Source organism: Portunus trituberculatus, chromosome 50 (genome assembly GCF_017591435.1).
Source record: "Portunus trituberculatus isolate SZX2019 chromosome 50, ASM1759143v1, whole genome shotgun sequence".
In the NCBI taxonomy this organism is placed as follows: domain Eukaryota; kingdom Metazoa; phylum Arthropoda; class Malacostraca; order Decapoda; family Portunidae; genus Portunus; species Portunus trituberculatus.
In genome coordinates, this window is record NC_059304.1 from 30122089 (window position 1) to 30135038 (window position 12950).

The 12950-nt window shown below is 41.2% G+C and overlaps 1 protein-coding gene across 1 annotated transcript in view; it reads left to right on the forward strand.

The window, feature by feature from the left end:
• LOC123499957 (cytosolic 10-formyltetrahydrofolate dehydrogenase-like) overlaps nucleotides 1-12950 on the forward strand; it is a 330856-nt gene that overhangs the window by 192795 nt on the left and 125111 nt on the right. Inside the window, exon 27 of the mRNA XM_045248489.1 lies at nucleotides 1387-1608. Coding sequence (XP_045104424.1) covers nucleotides 1387-1608 — 222 coding nt within the window. The remainder of the gene's footprint in view (nucleotides 1-1386; nucleotides 1609-12950) is intronic.

Here is a 12950-nt window from a genome sequence, read left to right on the forward strand (position 1 = left end):
TTAATGAGAACTATTTTGATAACTTGTGGACAGTATTTGTAGATGGACATAAATAATGATTGATTGATAATATAAAGTTTATTTTGTTTATAGTGTTATAGAAATTATATGAAAATAGTCTTCTTTTTTCCATATTTTCTTTCTAATACATATTAGAAACTATATTATCTTGCATTTTTTCCTTCTGAAGAACATAAAACTTTTCTATAACAAATAATTGAAACAGATGTCACAATTGGACTTTCCTTGACAAGGTTCAGTAATTTTTATTGATTTTTTATATTTTTGAATTGCATATATAAATAAACATAAGTAAAGAAACAAAACATAATAAATAAAAATCCATTAAAATGATCTGGAAATATTTTCTCCTTTTTTCTAATACATGTAAAGAAATATGTTATCTTGCATTTTTCCTTCAGAAGAACAAAAAACTTTTTTTTAACAAACAATCCAAACTGAGATATCACAGTTGGATTTTCTTTAATAATCTTCAATAATTTTCTTTATTGAATAATTTCCCTGATATCATCTTATTATCTTTTTTTTTTTTTTTATCTTTTCTCTCTCTCCTGTTGAACTGAGTTGACCATAAAACCGTGTAACATTAATTTTCTAAATATGCAAAACAAAGAGACAAAAATATATAAACAAATTTAGGAAAGGAAAAATATGTTACAGTATAGAGACACATTGACACCAATAAAGTATGCCCACTGGTGGGTCGTATCACAGAGAAGTCATAGATTTTTCATGGTATGTGATGTAACCCACCAGTGGGCTGTAACGTTGCTTGAGTCACCCCTTCAATTAACACAATCTCCGAAGAGAACGGAGCAGATTGACGGTGACTAAAACAAACTTACAAAGATATTTTAATATTCTTTTTCTATGATTTTGTGATATGGCATTTGATCAAATATGAGTGTAGTATTATGTTTAACATTTATTGTACAAGAAGACAAGTGTAATAATTGCCTGTTACTTTAAATACCACCATATGGTTGCATAGGATTTTTAGGATTCGCATTTATTATCTTATAACTTTGTGTATATGTTTGAGGTGTCAATAAACTGCATCAGCTACTGGAATCAGCTAGCAACTCCTTGCCCAGCTAGCAACTCCTTACAGGGCAAACACTTTGAGGTTGCCAGTTCGTTTGGATGTTCTCCCAAACAACACCCTCCTTTTCTCACTTTGCTGGCTTGAACTGTACTGATATGATGACAATTTATTTGAATCACAGTGTAGGAGAGTTTGCCAAGCTGGCAATCGCAGGGAATGTGTGTAAGAAAATTTGGTTAACATTAGATATGGAGACAGGTCATTATTCAACTAGGTAAATACACAGAAGCTAACTAATTTATGCCATTCAATTTTTTCAGGCTGGCAGATCTAATGGAGCAGTACAAGGAGGAACTGGCTACTATTGAGACAATTGACTCTGGTGCTGTTTACACCCTTGCCCTCAAGACACATGTAGGAATGAGTATTGACACTTGGCGTTACTTTGCCGGTTGGTGTGACAAGATTGAGGGCAGCACCATTCCAATCAACAATGCACGGCCCAACCACAACCTAACTATAACAAAAAAAGAGCCTATTGGGTGAGTATTTTTTTTTTTTATTACACCTTAGAGCAGTTAATTTTGCATTCAGAGTTAAGGTGTTCCAAATGATATTTGGAATGTGTTCTGAGTGTTATACTAGTACTAGTAAGTACAGATGAAATTAGATAAGAAAGATAAGATGAATGAAGTTTCTCCATCTGACATAGTGCTGATAGGAAACTGAAGGTAATACTTTATTTTGCAAAAAAATGTGGCAAAAATTTTAATATTCCAATAAATCAGACATGTATTTGCAGTTTATATAGATTGTCTCTCTATTACTCTCTGGCCTTTCAAATTTGGATTCCTTAGTAAAGACCTCCTGGAATTTTTTATTTAATAGTTATGCCATACTTTTTGGATATTCCACCATCCCATTCTCTCCTTTTAAACTTTCTATTGTTTCTTTTTGCCTAATTTTTCCATAGAACAATTTTGGTTGCTCCTTACATTTTTTGACAATGTCTTTTTCGAAGTTCTTTTCCTCTTCCTTCCTCACCTTAACATATTCATTTCTTGCTGCTTTGAAGTTTTCCTTATTTGCTGGATTCCTATTTCTCCTCCACCTTTTCCATGCTTCATCTCTTTTCTCCTTTACCTTGGCACACCTTGCATTAAACCAATCTTTCTTTCCTTCTTTAGGTCTATATTTTGGGACATATTCCCTGACTCCTGTTTTGTATGTTTCCAAAAATAAGTTATATTTGTCTTGCATTGTCTCTGAGTTTTCCATCTTCTCCCAGTGTACGTTTTTAAAATAGTTCTTGAGATTCTCAATATCAGCCTTTCTGTAATTTAATCGGTCTCATTTGTATGAATTGTCTCTATCTTCCTTTCCCTCTTTTATATCTATTTCTAATATTGCATGGTCACTCTTTCCCAATGGGCACTTATATCTTATATCATCATTCATTTGTATACCCTTTGTAAAAACTAGGTCCAATCTAGCCGGCCTGTTGTTTCCTCAATATCAGCCTTTCTGTAATTTAATCGGTCTCCTTTGTATGAATCGTCTCTATCTTCCTTTCCCTCCTTTATATCTATTTCTAATATTGCATGGTCACTCTTTCCCAATGGGCACTTATATCTTATATCATCATTCATTTGTATACCCCTTGTAAAAACTAGGTCCAATCTCGCCGGCTTGTCGTTTCCTCTGAATTTTGTGCATTCCTTTACTCTCTGGTCCATCATATTGTCTATCATTAGGTTCAAGAATATTTCTCCCCAGGCTTCTTCCCCCATATCACTTTTATAATTTTCCCAGTCCACTTCTTTACAGTTGAAATCTCCTACTAATATCACTTTTCTCCTTTCTTTAACGATTCTCATTAGACTCCTTATTGTGTCATCTATCATGTCTTTATATTCTTGATTGGTCCATGAATTTGTTTTTGGTGGCACATATGTTACAATGATTGTTATCTCTTTTTTATTAATATGCATCTTAATATACAATACTTCTGCTTTTCCTTCCCCATATTCCATTTAATTTATCACTCTCTCTTTCCTTAACATAATCATGACTCCTCCTCCTCCTTTACCCACTCTGTCTCTTCTCCATACATTATACCTATTATCCAAATCTATTATGATTGCCTTATTTAGTTTTGTTTCAGCCAGGCATACAATATCTGGATTTTCTTTCCTTATGTAATCTCTTAATTCTAATTTACTAGATAAAACCCTGTCTATGTTCGTATACATCATTTTTAATCTTTTGCCTTTATCATTTTAAGTTAAACTTGTTCCACTTTTTTCTCTTCCTTCTCATTTATATACCATTTCCTTATCCTGTCTCCTAGAATTCTCCAAAAAAATGCCTTCTTCTCCTCTTCTGACGTTTCATTATTCTTTTCCCTTACTGCTGCTGCCAGTTCATTGTATCTCTTCCTTTCTTCCTCATTTCTATTTTTTTTTATATATAGATATCCTTGCAGCCTTCTGTTTCTCTAAGTTTTGTTGTTCTATATAATATTTCTTCTGTTGCTGCTTGTGATTTTAGCAGTATTTTAATTGGTCTCGTTTTTCCTTCTTGATATAGTCCCATTCTGTATATTTCTTCTACTTCCTCTTCCATGTTCTGCCTATCTTCGTCGTTTAGATTATTCAATAGGTCTTTGATTGATTTCTTTTTTTCTTTTTCTCTTTTTGGTCTATATTTTATATTTTTTTCTTTTATTCCAAATACGACTACACTCTTCTTTTTTTCTGCAATTTCTCTAACAAAATTTTCTTTTGTCTTGAGGACTCCTATCATTTTATTTGTCATATTTTCTTCTTTTTCTTTTAAGTTGTTCTTGAATCACCTGAAAATCAGCCTTATCTTTCTTATCTTGGACTCTCCATGCTTGTACTTCTTTTTTAATCACGTTCTGTACTCCTTCCTCTTCCTTGTTTACTAGATCTTTCAGCTTCTCTTTCTTTCTCGGCTTTACCGAATCCTTCTTCCATCTGCTGTGTGTGTGTGTGTGTGTGTGTGTGTGTGTGTGTGTGTGTGTGTGTGTGTGTGTGTGTATTCACTGTTTGATTCACTGTTTGATCTGCTGCAGTCTCTGACGAGACAGCCAGACGTTACCCTACGGAGTGAGCTCAGAGCTCATTATTTCCGATCTTGGGATAGGTCTAAGACCAGGCACACACCACACACTGGGACAACAAGGTCACAACTCCTCGATTTACATCCCGTACCTACTCACTGCTAGGTGAACAGGGGCTACACGTGAAAGGAGACACCCAAATATCTCCACCCGGCCGGGGAATCGAACCCCGGTTATCTGGCTTGTGAAGCCAGCGCTCTAACCACTGAGCTACCGGGCCGTGTGTGTGTGTGTGTGTGTGTATGTATTTACCTAGTTGTAGTTTTACAGGACCCTTTGCTTTACGCTTGTGTGGCCCTGTCTCCATATCTTCACTTATCTAATTTTTCTTTAAAACTATGCACACTTGTTGCTGACACTACTTCTTTCTTTACTCAAGCTGTTCCACGTCTCAACACATCTTTGCGGGAAACTATATTTTTTAATATCTCTTGGACATTTTCCCTTCCTCAGCTTTTTACTATGCGGTCTTGTGCTTTGAATGTCATATTCTTCTCTCAGGATCAGTTTCTCATTGTCCACTTGGTCTATTCCGTTGATCGATTTATAAACTTGTATGAGATCCCCTCTCTCCCTTCTCTGTTCCCATGTTGGAAGATCCATAGCCTTTAGTCTCTCCTCATATGTCATCCCTTCAAGTTCTGGTACCATTCTTGTAGCCATTTTTTGTAATCTCTCCAGCTTCCTTATGTGTTTCTTTTTGTGAGGGGTCCACACTACTGCATATTCCAATCTGGGTCTTATGATAGTACTTATCAGTTTCTTCATCATTTCTTTGTCCATGTAGTGAACAGAGGTGGGCGCGCGAACCTTTTTTAGGTTCCGAATCTGAACCCGAATCTTCGCCGGTTTTGGGTTCTGAACCTCCGAATAGCGAAACCGATTTTCAAAATTTTGGTGCGAACATTTATTCCGAACATTTATCTGCAAACCTCCGAATCTATAAAAAATAGCAAAACGAACCTTAATTCTGATACCTTCCAAACATTTCCAAACCTAAATTTTACTCATTCTGAATCTAAATGCAACGGTTGAAGAATGTCTGACTATTGTAGCACTGTTTAACTAAATCACCGCGCATGTGCAGTCACCGGCGCATGCGTGGTGGCTGCGCGTCACTAACAAGCGTTCTGATTGGCTGGCAGCCAGCTGCAGTCACAACATGACGAGTCTGTGTGGTACAGATAAAGCAACGAGTTAAACACCACGAGTATATTTCCAAGTTCAAAGAAGGGCAGTCCAGGCAGTACTACTAGTCTTTGTTTCGCATTACTACACACAGTCACACAGGCTTGCATATCGAGCACATTTTGAGCAGTGGTCATTTGAGACACACACACACACACACACACACACACACACACACACACACACACACACACACACACACACACACACACACACACACACAGGTATGGGAAAGGCAGAAGTGCTAAAGATCAGAGCAGAAACTAATGAAGGAAAAAAGAGGCACTACATAGTGGTGTACGTACCACCTAAGACAAATGCATGGTCAGTACAGGAATATGAAGAAATGATAAGTGATACAGGAACATGTCTGGAAGAAATGTTGGGTGGCTGTGAACGAACTATAATGATGGGAGATTTTAATTGTAAAGAGGTGTGTTGGGAGGACTGGTCAATGGAAGGATCAGAGACAACATGGGGAAATACACTATTGACACTGGCAATGGAAAATGTGTTAACTCAGTGGGTCAAAGAAGATACTAGGTTTGGAGGAGAGGGAGCATCGTCAAGACTGGACTTGGTCTTTAGTACAGAGCCAATGGTCATTGAGGAGATGAGGGTGGAGTGCCCTTTAGCAAAGAGTGATCATGCAGTTTTGGAGTTCGAGGTGATAGACGAAGAGAAATCTAGAAGAAATGAAGAATATAAAGTGGGAAGATGGAATTATGCCAAGACAGATTTTGGAAACCTAAAGAAATTCTTTCAAGAGACAAATTGGATGAAATTCAAGAGTGCTAAGGGAGCAAATGAAAAGTGGAAGGAATTTATAAAAATATACAAAGAAGGTGAGAAGAAATTTGTACCAATAAGACAACATAGAGAAGTTGGAAAGCAGGACTGGTTTAACGATAGATGTGAAAAGGCTAGAACAAGAAAAGAGGATGCATGGAAGAGGTGGAGAAGGAAAAGACGGATTAAGCAGTGGGAAAGTTACAAAAGAGCAAGAAATGAATATGTGTTGATTAGAAGAGAAGAAAGAAAGAAACAAGAAAAGGATATAATTGATAAATGTAAAGACCAACCAAGGCTTTTTTACAGACATGTGAACAACAACATCAAAAATAGAGAAAGTATTGAAAGTTTAGAAGTAAATGGAGTATGCAGTGAAGATCCCAGGAAATGGCAGAGGCTATGAATGGATGCTTTCGGAAGGTATTCACAAAGGAGACTGCTTTTGACAAACCACTGGTAATGGAACAGAAAGGGATTATGAAGGAGTTTCAAGTAACTGTGGAGGAGATCAAGAACATGATGGGGAGTTTAGAAGTGAGAAAAGCTGTGGGACCTGATGGGGTATCAGGATGGATTTTAAGAGAATGCAGGAGCAACTGGCAGAAAAAGTTTGTGAAGTAATTGATGCCTCATTAAGGGAAGGTGTAGTGCCCCAAGACTGGAAAAGAGCTAACATTGTCCCAATCTATAAATCAGGTAACAAGAGAGACCCATTGAACTATAGACCAGTGTCACTTACAAGTGTGGTAGCTAAGATGTGTGAGAGGGTGGTGAAGAATAGATGGACAGACTTCTTGGAGAAAATGACATACTTTGTGAGTGTCAATTTGGTTTTAGAAAAGGGCGTTCATGCACGACAAACCTGATATGTTACTATTCGAGGGTGATAGATGTAATACAGGAAAGAGATGGTTGGGCTGATGGAATATATCTGGATTTAAAAAAGGCCTTTGATAAGGTACCACACCGGAGACTGATCTGGAAACTTGAAATGGTAGGAGGAGTGCATGGCAGTTTACTAAAATGGATGGAAGACTTTTGGTAGGAAGAGAAATGAGAACAATAATTAAGGACAGACCATCAGAATGGGGCTTGGTGGAGAGTGGAGTTCCACAGGGATCAGTGTTGGCACCAGTAATGTTCGCGGTCTACATAAATGACATGGTGGATGGGGTGTCCAGTTATGTGAGCCTATTTGCAGACGATGCAAAATTGTTAAGAAAAGTGAGATGTGACAAAGATTGCGAACTACTCCAGGAAGACTTGGACAGAATATGGAAATGGAGCTGTACATGGCAAATGGAATTCAACACGACAAAATAGAGTTTGGCAAGAGTGAAAGAAGAATCAGGAGTATGTACAAGATAGGAAATGAAGACATAAAAACCAGTCATGAAGAAAAAGACCTTGGGGTGACAATTACCAATGACCTATCGCCAGAGAGACATATAAACAAAATAATTGGAGAAGTATTGAACTTATTGAGGAACATAAGAGTGGCGTTCATATATTTAGATGAAGAAATGATGAAGAAAATAATTACTGCAATGATAAGACCGAGGCTTGAATATGCAACAATACAGTGGGCTCGAACTTAAAGAAACACATAAGGAAACTAGAGAAAGTACAGAGGGCTGCAACAAAATGGTGCCTGACTTAAGAGATTTGACTTATGAAGACAGACTGAAAAGAATGCAACTTCCGACCCTGGAAAACAGAAGAGAAAGGGGAGACCTGATAGCAATATACAGAGTGATGATTGGCATGGAAAAATGGATAGGGAAGATCTGTGTATGTGGAATGAAAGAATGTCGAGAGGGCATGGGAAAAACTAAAATGGCCACTTATAGGAGAGATGTGAAAAATATAGCTTCCCTCATAGAAGGGTGGAAGCATGGAATAGTTTAGACGTGGAAGTGGTCAACGCAAGGAATATTCATGATTTTAAGAAAAAGCTGGACATTAATAGATATGGAGACGGGACAACACGAGCATAGCTCTTTTCCCGTATGTTGCAATTAGGTAAATACAATTAGGTAAATACACACACACACACACACACACACACACACACACACACACACACACACACACACACACACACACACACACACACACACACACGCCCATACTGAAATAGAATTAGAGAGAAGCGATAAAGTAAAAAACAATACTAATGGTCATAGGCGTCTCTAGTTATTACAGAAACATAGGTGTCACCACATCTGTATGCAGCGGAAAAGTTGAAAACCAATGTTTGGTCGTCTTTGTTTTTTCAAATTTTTCCCAGGATACGGAGGTTCAGATTTGCGAAAAAAGGACGTTCCGAACCCGGAAGTCCGAATCTTTTTAGAGGTCGTTCCGAATCCGAACCTCCGAACCCAAATCTGGGATTTTGCTGGTCTGAACAAATCCGTGGATAAAGGTTCGCGAACATTTGTTCGGAACGCCCACCTCTGGTAGTGAAATACTATTCCAATATTCCTTAGCAAATTATATGTCTCTGAAAATTTTATCAATATGGCTTGCCGGTTGATTATTTTCTTCCATCGTCTCTCCTAAATCCTTTTCCTTTTTTATTTTCTCCAGTTCTACTCCATCTCCCATCTTATAGATTCCCACAGGTCGTCTTTCACTCTTTGCCATTTCCATGACGTGGCTTTTATCCACATTGAATTCCATTTCCCACTTTTTACTCCATTCCCAGATCTTATTTATGTCTTCTTGCAGTATTTCACAATCCTCCTTTTGATTTATAACTCTGCACAGTTTCGCATCGTCTGCAAAACAGATTTATGTAGCTGTTCACTTCTTCTGGCATGTCGTTTATATAAATGAGAAAAAGTATTGGCGCCAATACTGACCCCTGCAGCCCTCCGCTTTCTACTGCTCTCCACTTGGACTTCATATCTTTAACTACAGTCCTTATTTCTCTCCTCTTCAAATAATTTTCCATCCATCTCAATGTGCTTTCTTTCAAACCACCCTTCTCCTCTAATTTCCACAGTAACCTAGCCTATGGCACTTTATCAAATGCCTTTTTTAAATCCAAGTAAATACAATCAACCCATCCCTCCCTCTCTTGTACCCTGTCAACTATTCTAGAGTAGAAACTCAGTAAATTTGTTACACACAACTGACCTTTTCTAAAGCCAAATGGGCTATTTGATAATAATTTGTTGTCTTCAAGGAACTCGATCCATTGTTTCTTTATTACTCTTTCGCACATCTTACATATTACACTAGTTAGTGATACCGGTCTGTAATTTATAGGTTCTTCCTTCATTTTGCTCTTATAGTATATGGGAACCACCTCAGCTCTTTGCTATTCTACTGGTACTGTTCCATTTTCTATTGAGCATTTTATGATGTATATAGGTCTTGCTAGTTCTTTCCTACATTCTTTCAGTATCCTGCCTGAGACTTCATCTGGTCCCATTGCCTTTTCTTCATTCAGTTCCTTCATTAATGTGGTTTGGGCGAGAAGACGTGGGGATGAGTCCGTCGTCACGGAGATACGTAGGTTAACAGAGAAACACCAAAAGAGGCTGGTTGGTGTATTTTGGGGCCAAGAAGTACAGAGGTGACCAAGGTGGGTAAGCCGTGGACTGTGGGGACGCCTACTACTCATGGTGCTGGCGCCTGGTGTAAGAATCGGTAACTATAGTGTACCGACTCACACAAGATCACATTTACTGTGTTCCTACCTAACGTGTACATACTTCACAAATATTGGTACATACGTAGGACACACTGTCATTTATATGTGTCCACACCTCCCTCCCCCCCTCATGCTTGTAGCGTAGTCTCGTGCAGACTCTTTTTCCTTGAGTGAAGGAGAACGTTGTGGGGATTGTGGGAGGTTAATGAGAAAGGACTGGTTTCCTGCGTCCAAGCAAAGGGCCACGGGAACTTGCTAGGGAGAATCACCAGGGGATGAGGGTATCAGGCGGATGAAGTGACAGTTCCGCCAATACACACGGCCTCTGGGGAGGCGAATATCGATGTCCCGGGTTCTGCCGTAGCCCATCACCACACCAACCTTGTCCCAGCAGCGAGAGGTCGGGTCCTGGATGTGTACCTGCTGATCAACACTCAGCCTGGGAAGGGGTCGGATGTGTGGCATAGTGGTGGTGAGCGTGGGATTGGGCAGACGTCCACGCGTAGGTTTGAATCCCACCACGTACAGCCTTAAAACATTTTACCATTTGTCGAGTGGTTTAAAGTTACCTACATGTCACCATGATACCCAGGTTCTAGGTGGTTACACTCAAGATGAACTTGGGGGTGATATGGGCCCTAATATGGGTACCACTATAAATAAATTTGCCTGCGCCACTAATGGGTGGAAGCTGAACAGTGCTTCCCATACACTCTTCAAGTGTGCCTACAGGTGCTATAGACCTTACCGTAAAAAAAAAAAAAAAAAAAAAAAAATGTCCGTCACTTGGCCTGCATGGGCAGCGGCTTGGCGGTCACAATCCTCTTGCCGTGCTTGCCATTCCTGTGAGAAGGAGTCTGGGTGGGCAGGCAGGCATGAGTGCAGTGGACAGCCATAAAGAACCTGTGCTCGGGAGCGTCATATGAAGTTTGGGGTATTGCGAAGTTCAAGCAGGCCCCGATCAAAGGCTTCACAGTCGATGTCTCCAAAGGGTGCAGTTTTCTGGATCAAGTGTTTAACAGACTTTAACGCAGCTTCAGCTTGGCCATTAGACTGGGGGTGGTGTGGTGACGACATAATGTGGTACGTGCCCCAACGCTCCATGAACTTCCGGAAGTCCGAGCTGGTGAACTGGGGTCTGCTGTCTGTACGGAGGCGGAGGGGAACACCAACTTCCCTGAAGAACTGGCAGAACATCCGGATGTTGTTGGGGGGTGGTTGTGTCACAACCACAAGGAATGACAACAGGCCACCCCGAGAGTTGGTCCGCAATTACTAGGAAGGACTTCCCTGCCACCAAGAAGTCTGCGGAGACTGATTCAAAGTCATCCAACATCAGAGGTTCTTGTTGCTGGCTGGGTAGGAGGATTTGGCATGACTTGCAGGCTTATACAGTGTTGCGGATGTCAGAATTGATGCCTGGCCAAAAGACAGTCTGCCGCGCCCGTCGCTTAGTGGACTTCACACCTTTATGGCTATCATGGAGACAAGCCAGGGTGCGGCAGCAGAGGGAGGCAGGAACCACAACTCGCTGGCCATACAGGACGAGCTCTCCATCAGCAGAAAGGCTGTCCTGCAGCTTCCAGTAGAAGAGCACCGAGTTGGGCAGGTTGTACTGATTCGAGGGAAACCCGGAGGTCACGCACTGTAGGAGGTGAGAGTATGTGGGGTCCTCACTCGCAGCGCTCCAAAACTCTTGTAGGGTCCGATCAGCGTCCTGGCTTGAAGGGTCAGCTGCTGTGACAGCGCCGACGGTGTTGATGCTAATGAGAGCTCGAAGGTGGGCTGTGGCGTCAGCACAGATGTTTTCATCCTCAGGTGTGGGGTGGTCAACTGGGGCTCTGGACAATGCATCAGGGATGCAGAAGTATTTACCAGCCTGCCACACAGCTGTGAACATGTAAGGTGAGAGCTTCTCCTTGAGATGCTGGAGGCAGGGGTTCTCTACGGCATCTAGGGTATAGTGGTTCAGTATTGGAACCAGAGGCCTGTGGTCAGTCATCAGGGTAAAGTGTTGCAAACCAATCAGGTGTAGTCGACACTTAGACATGGCCCAGACAATAGCGAGGAACTCTAGCTCGATAATAGCGTAGCAGGTCTTGGCGTCGGTGAGAAAGCGTGACCCACACTGGACCAAGCGTAAACTTCCTTGGCCATGATCCTGGAGCAGAGCATATCCGACACCATTGAGGCTTGAGGCATCTGTCTGCAGGATGACTGGCAGGGTAGGATCAAATGATGCAAGGACTGGAGGACTGAGGAGTGCGAGCTTCACATGTTGGAAGGCCTCGTCATGGTCTGTTGTCTAAAGGAATTACCGTTTGGGGCTCATCAGGGGGCTTAGAGGCTGGGCTGCAGAAGCGATGTCTGGGGTAATTTCAGCCAGTTGATTTACTAAGCCCATGAAGGAGTGGAGGTCCGTCAAGTTGGAAGGCATCTGGAAGTTGCAGATGGCCTTAACCTTAACGACGTCTGCTGCAATGCCTTCGCCCGAGAGGGTGTACTCACAGAAGAAAACACTGGGGTGGGCGACCACAAACTTTTCCTTATTGAGTGTGATCCCATGCTTGCGGCACCTAGTAAGCATCTTGTTGATTCTCTGGAGATGGGTAGGGTAGTCCTTGTCAAAGAGAAGAATGTCGTCGATGACCTTCATGCAGTTCTCCATACTTTGGAACGCCTGGGCACCATGGAAGCAGAAGGCTTTGCCGGTGGCAGCGAATCCCATGGGGCCTCAGCAATGGTAGAAACGTTCGTATGGAGTGATGAAGGTAGTCAGGTGCCTGTCTTTTTCAGTGAGCTCCATCTGCCAATAGCCACAGAGGGGCGTCTGTGGTGGTGAAGTAGCGGGCAGACGGGTTGACACTGCGGATGGCGGCGAAGGGCGTCGGTGAAAGGTGGGTTGGACGAGAGACCTGACTATTAAGTTTGGTGAGGTCGACAGTGATCCGGACACCTTGAGACTTGGCAACAATGACGAAAGGGTGGCACCACTCTGATGGTTCGTCACTTGCAGGTTTGATGATTCCTTGCTGTACCATGGAGTCAAGTTCCTCCTTAACTTGACTCTGGAAAGCGAAAGGAATTTGCCAAGGGGT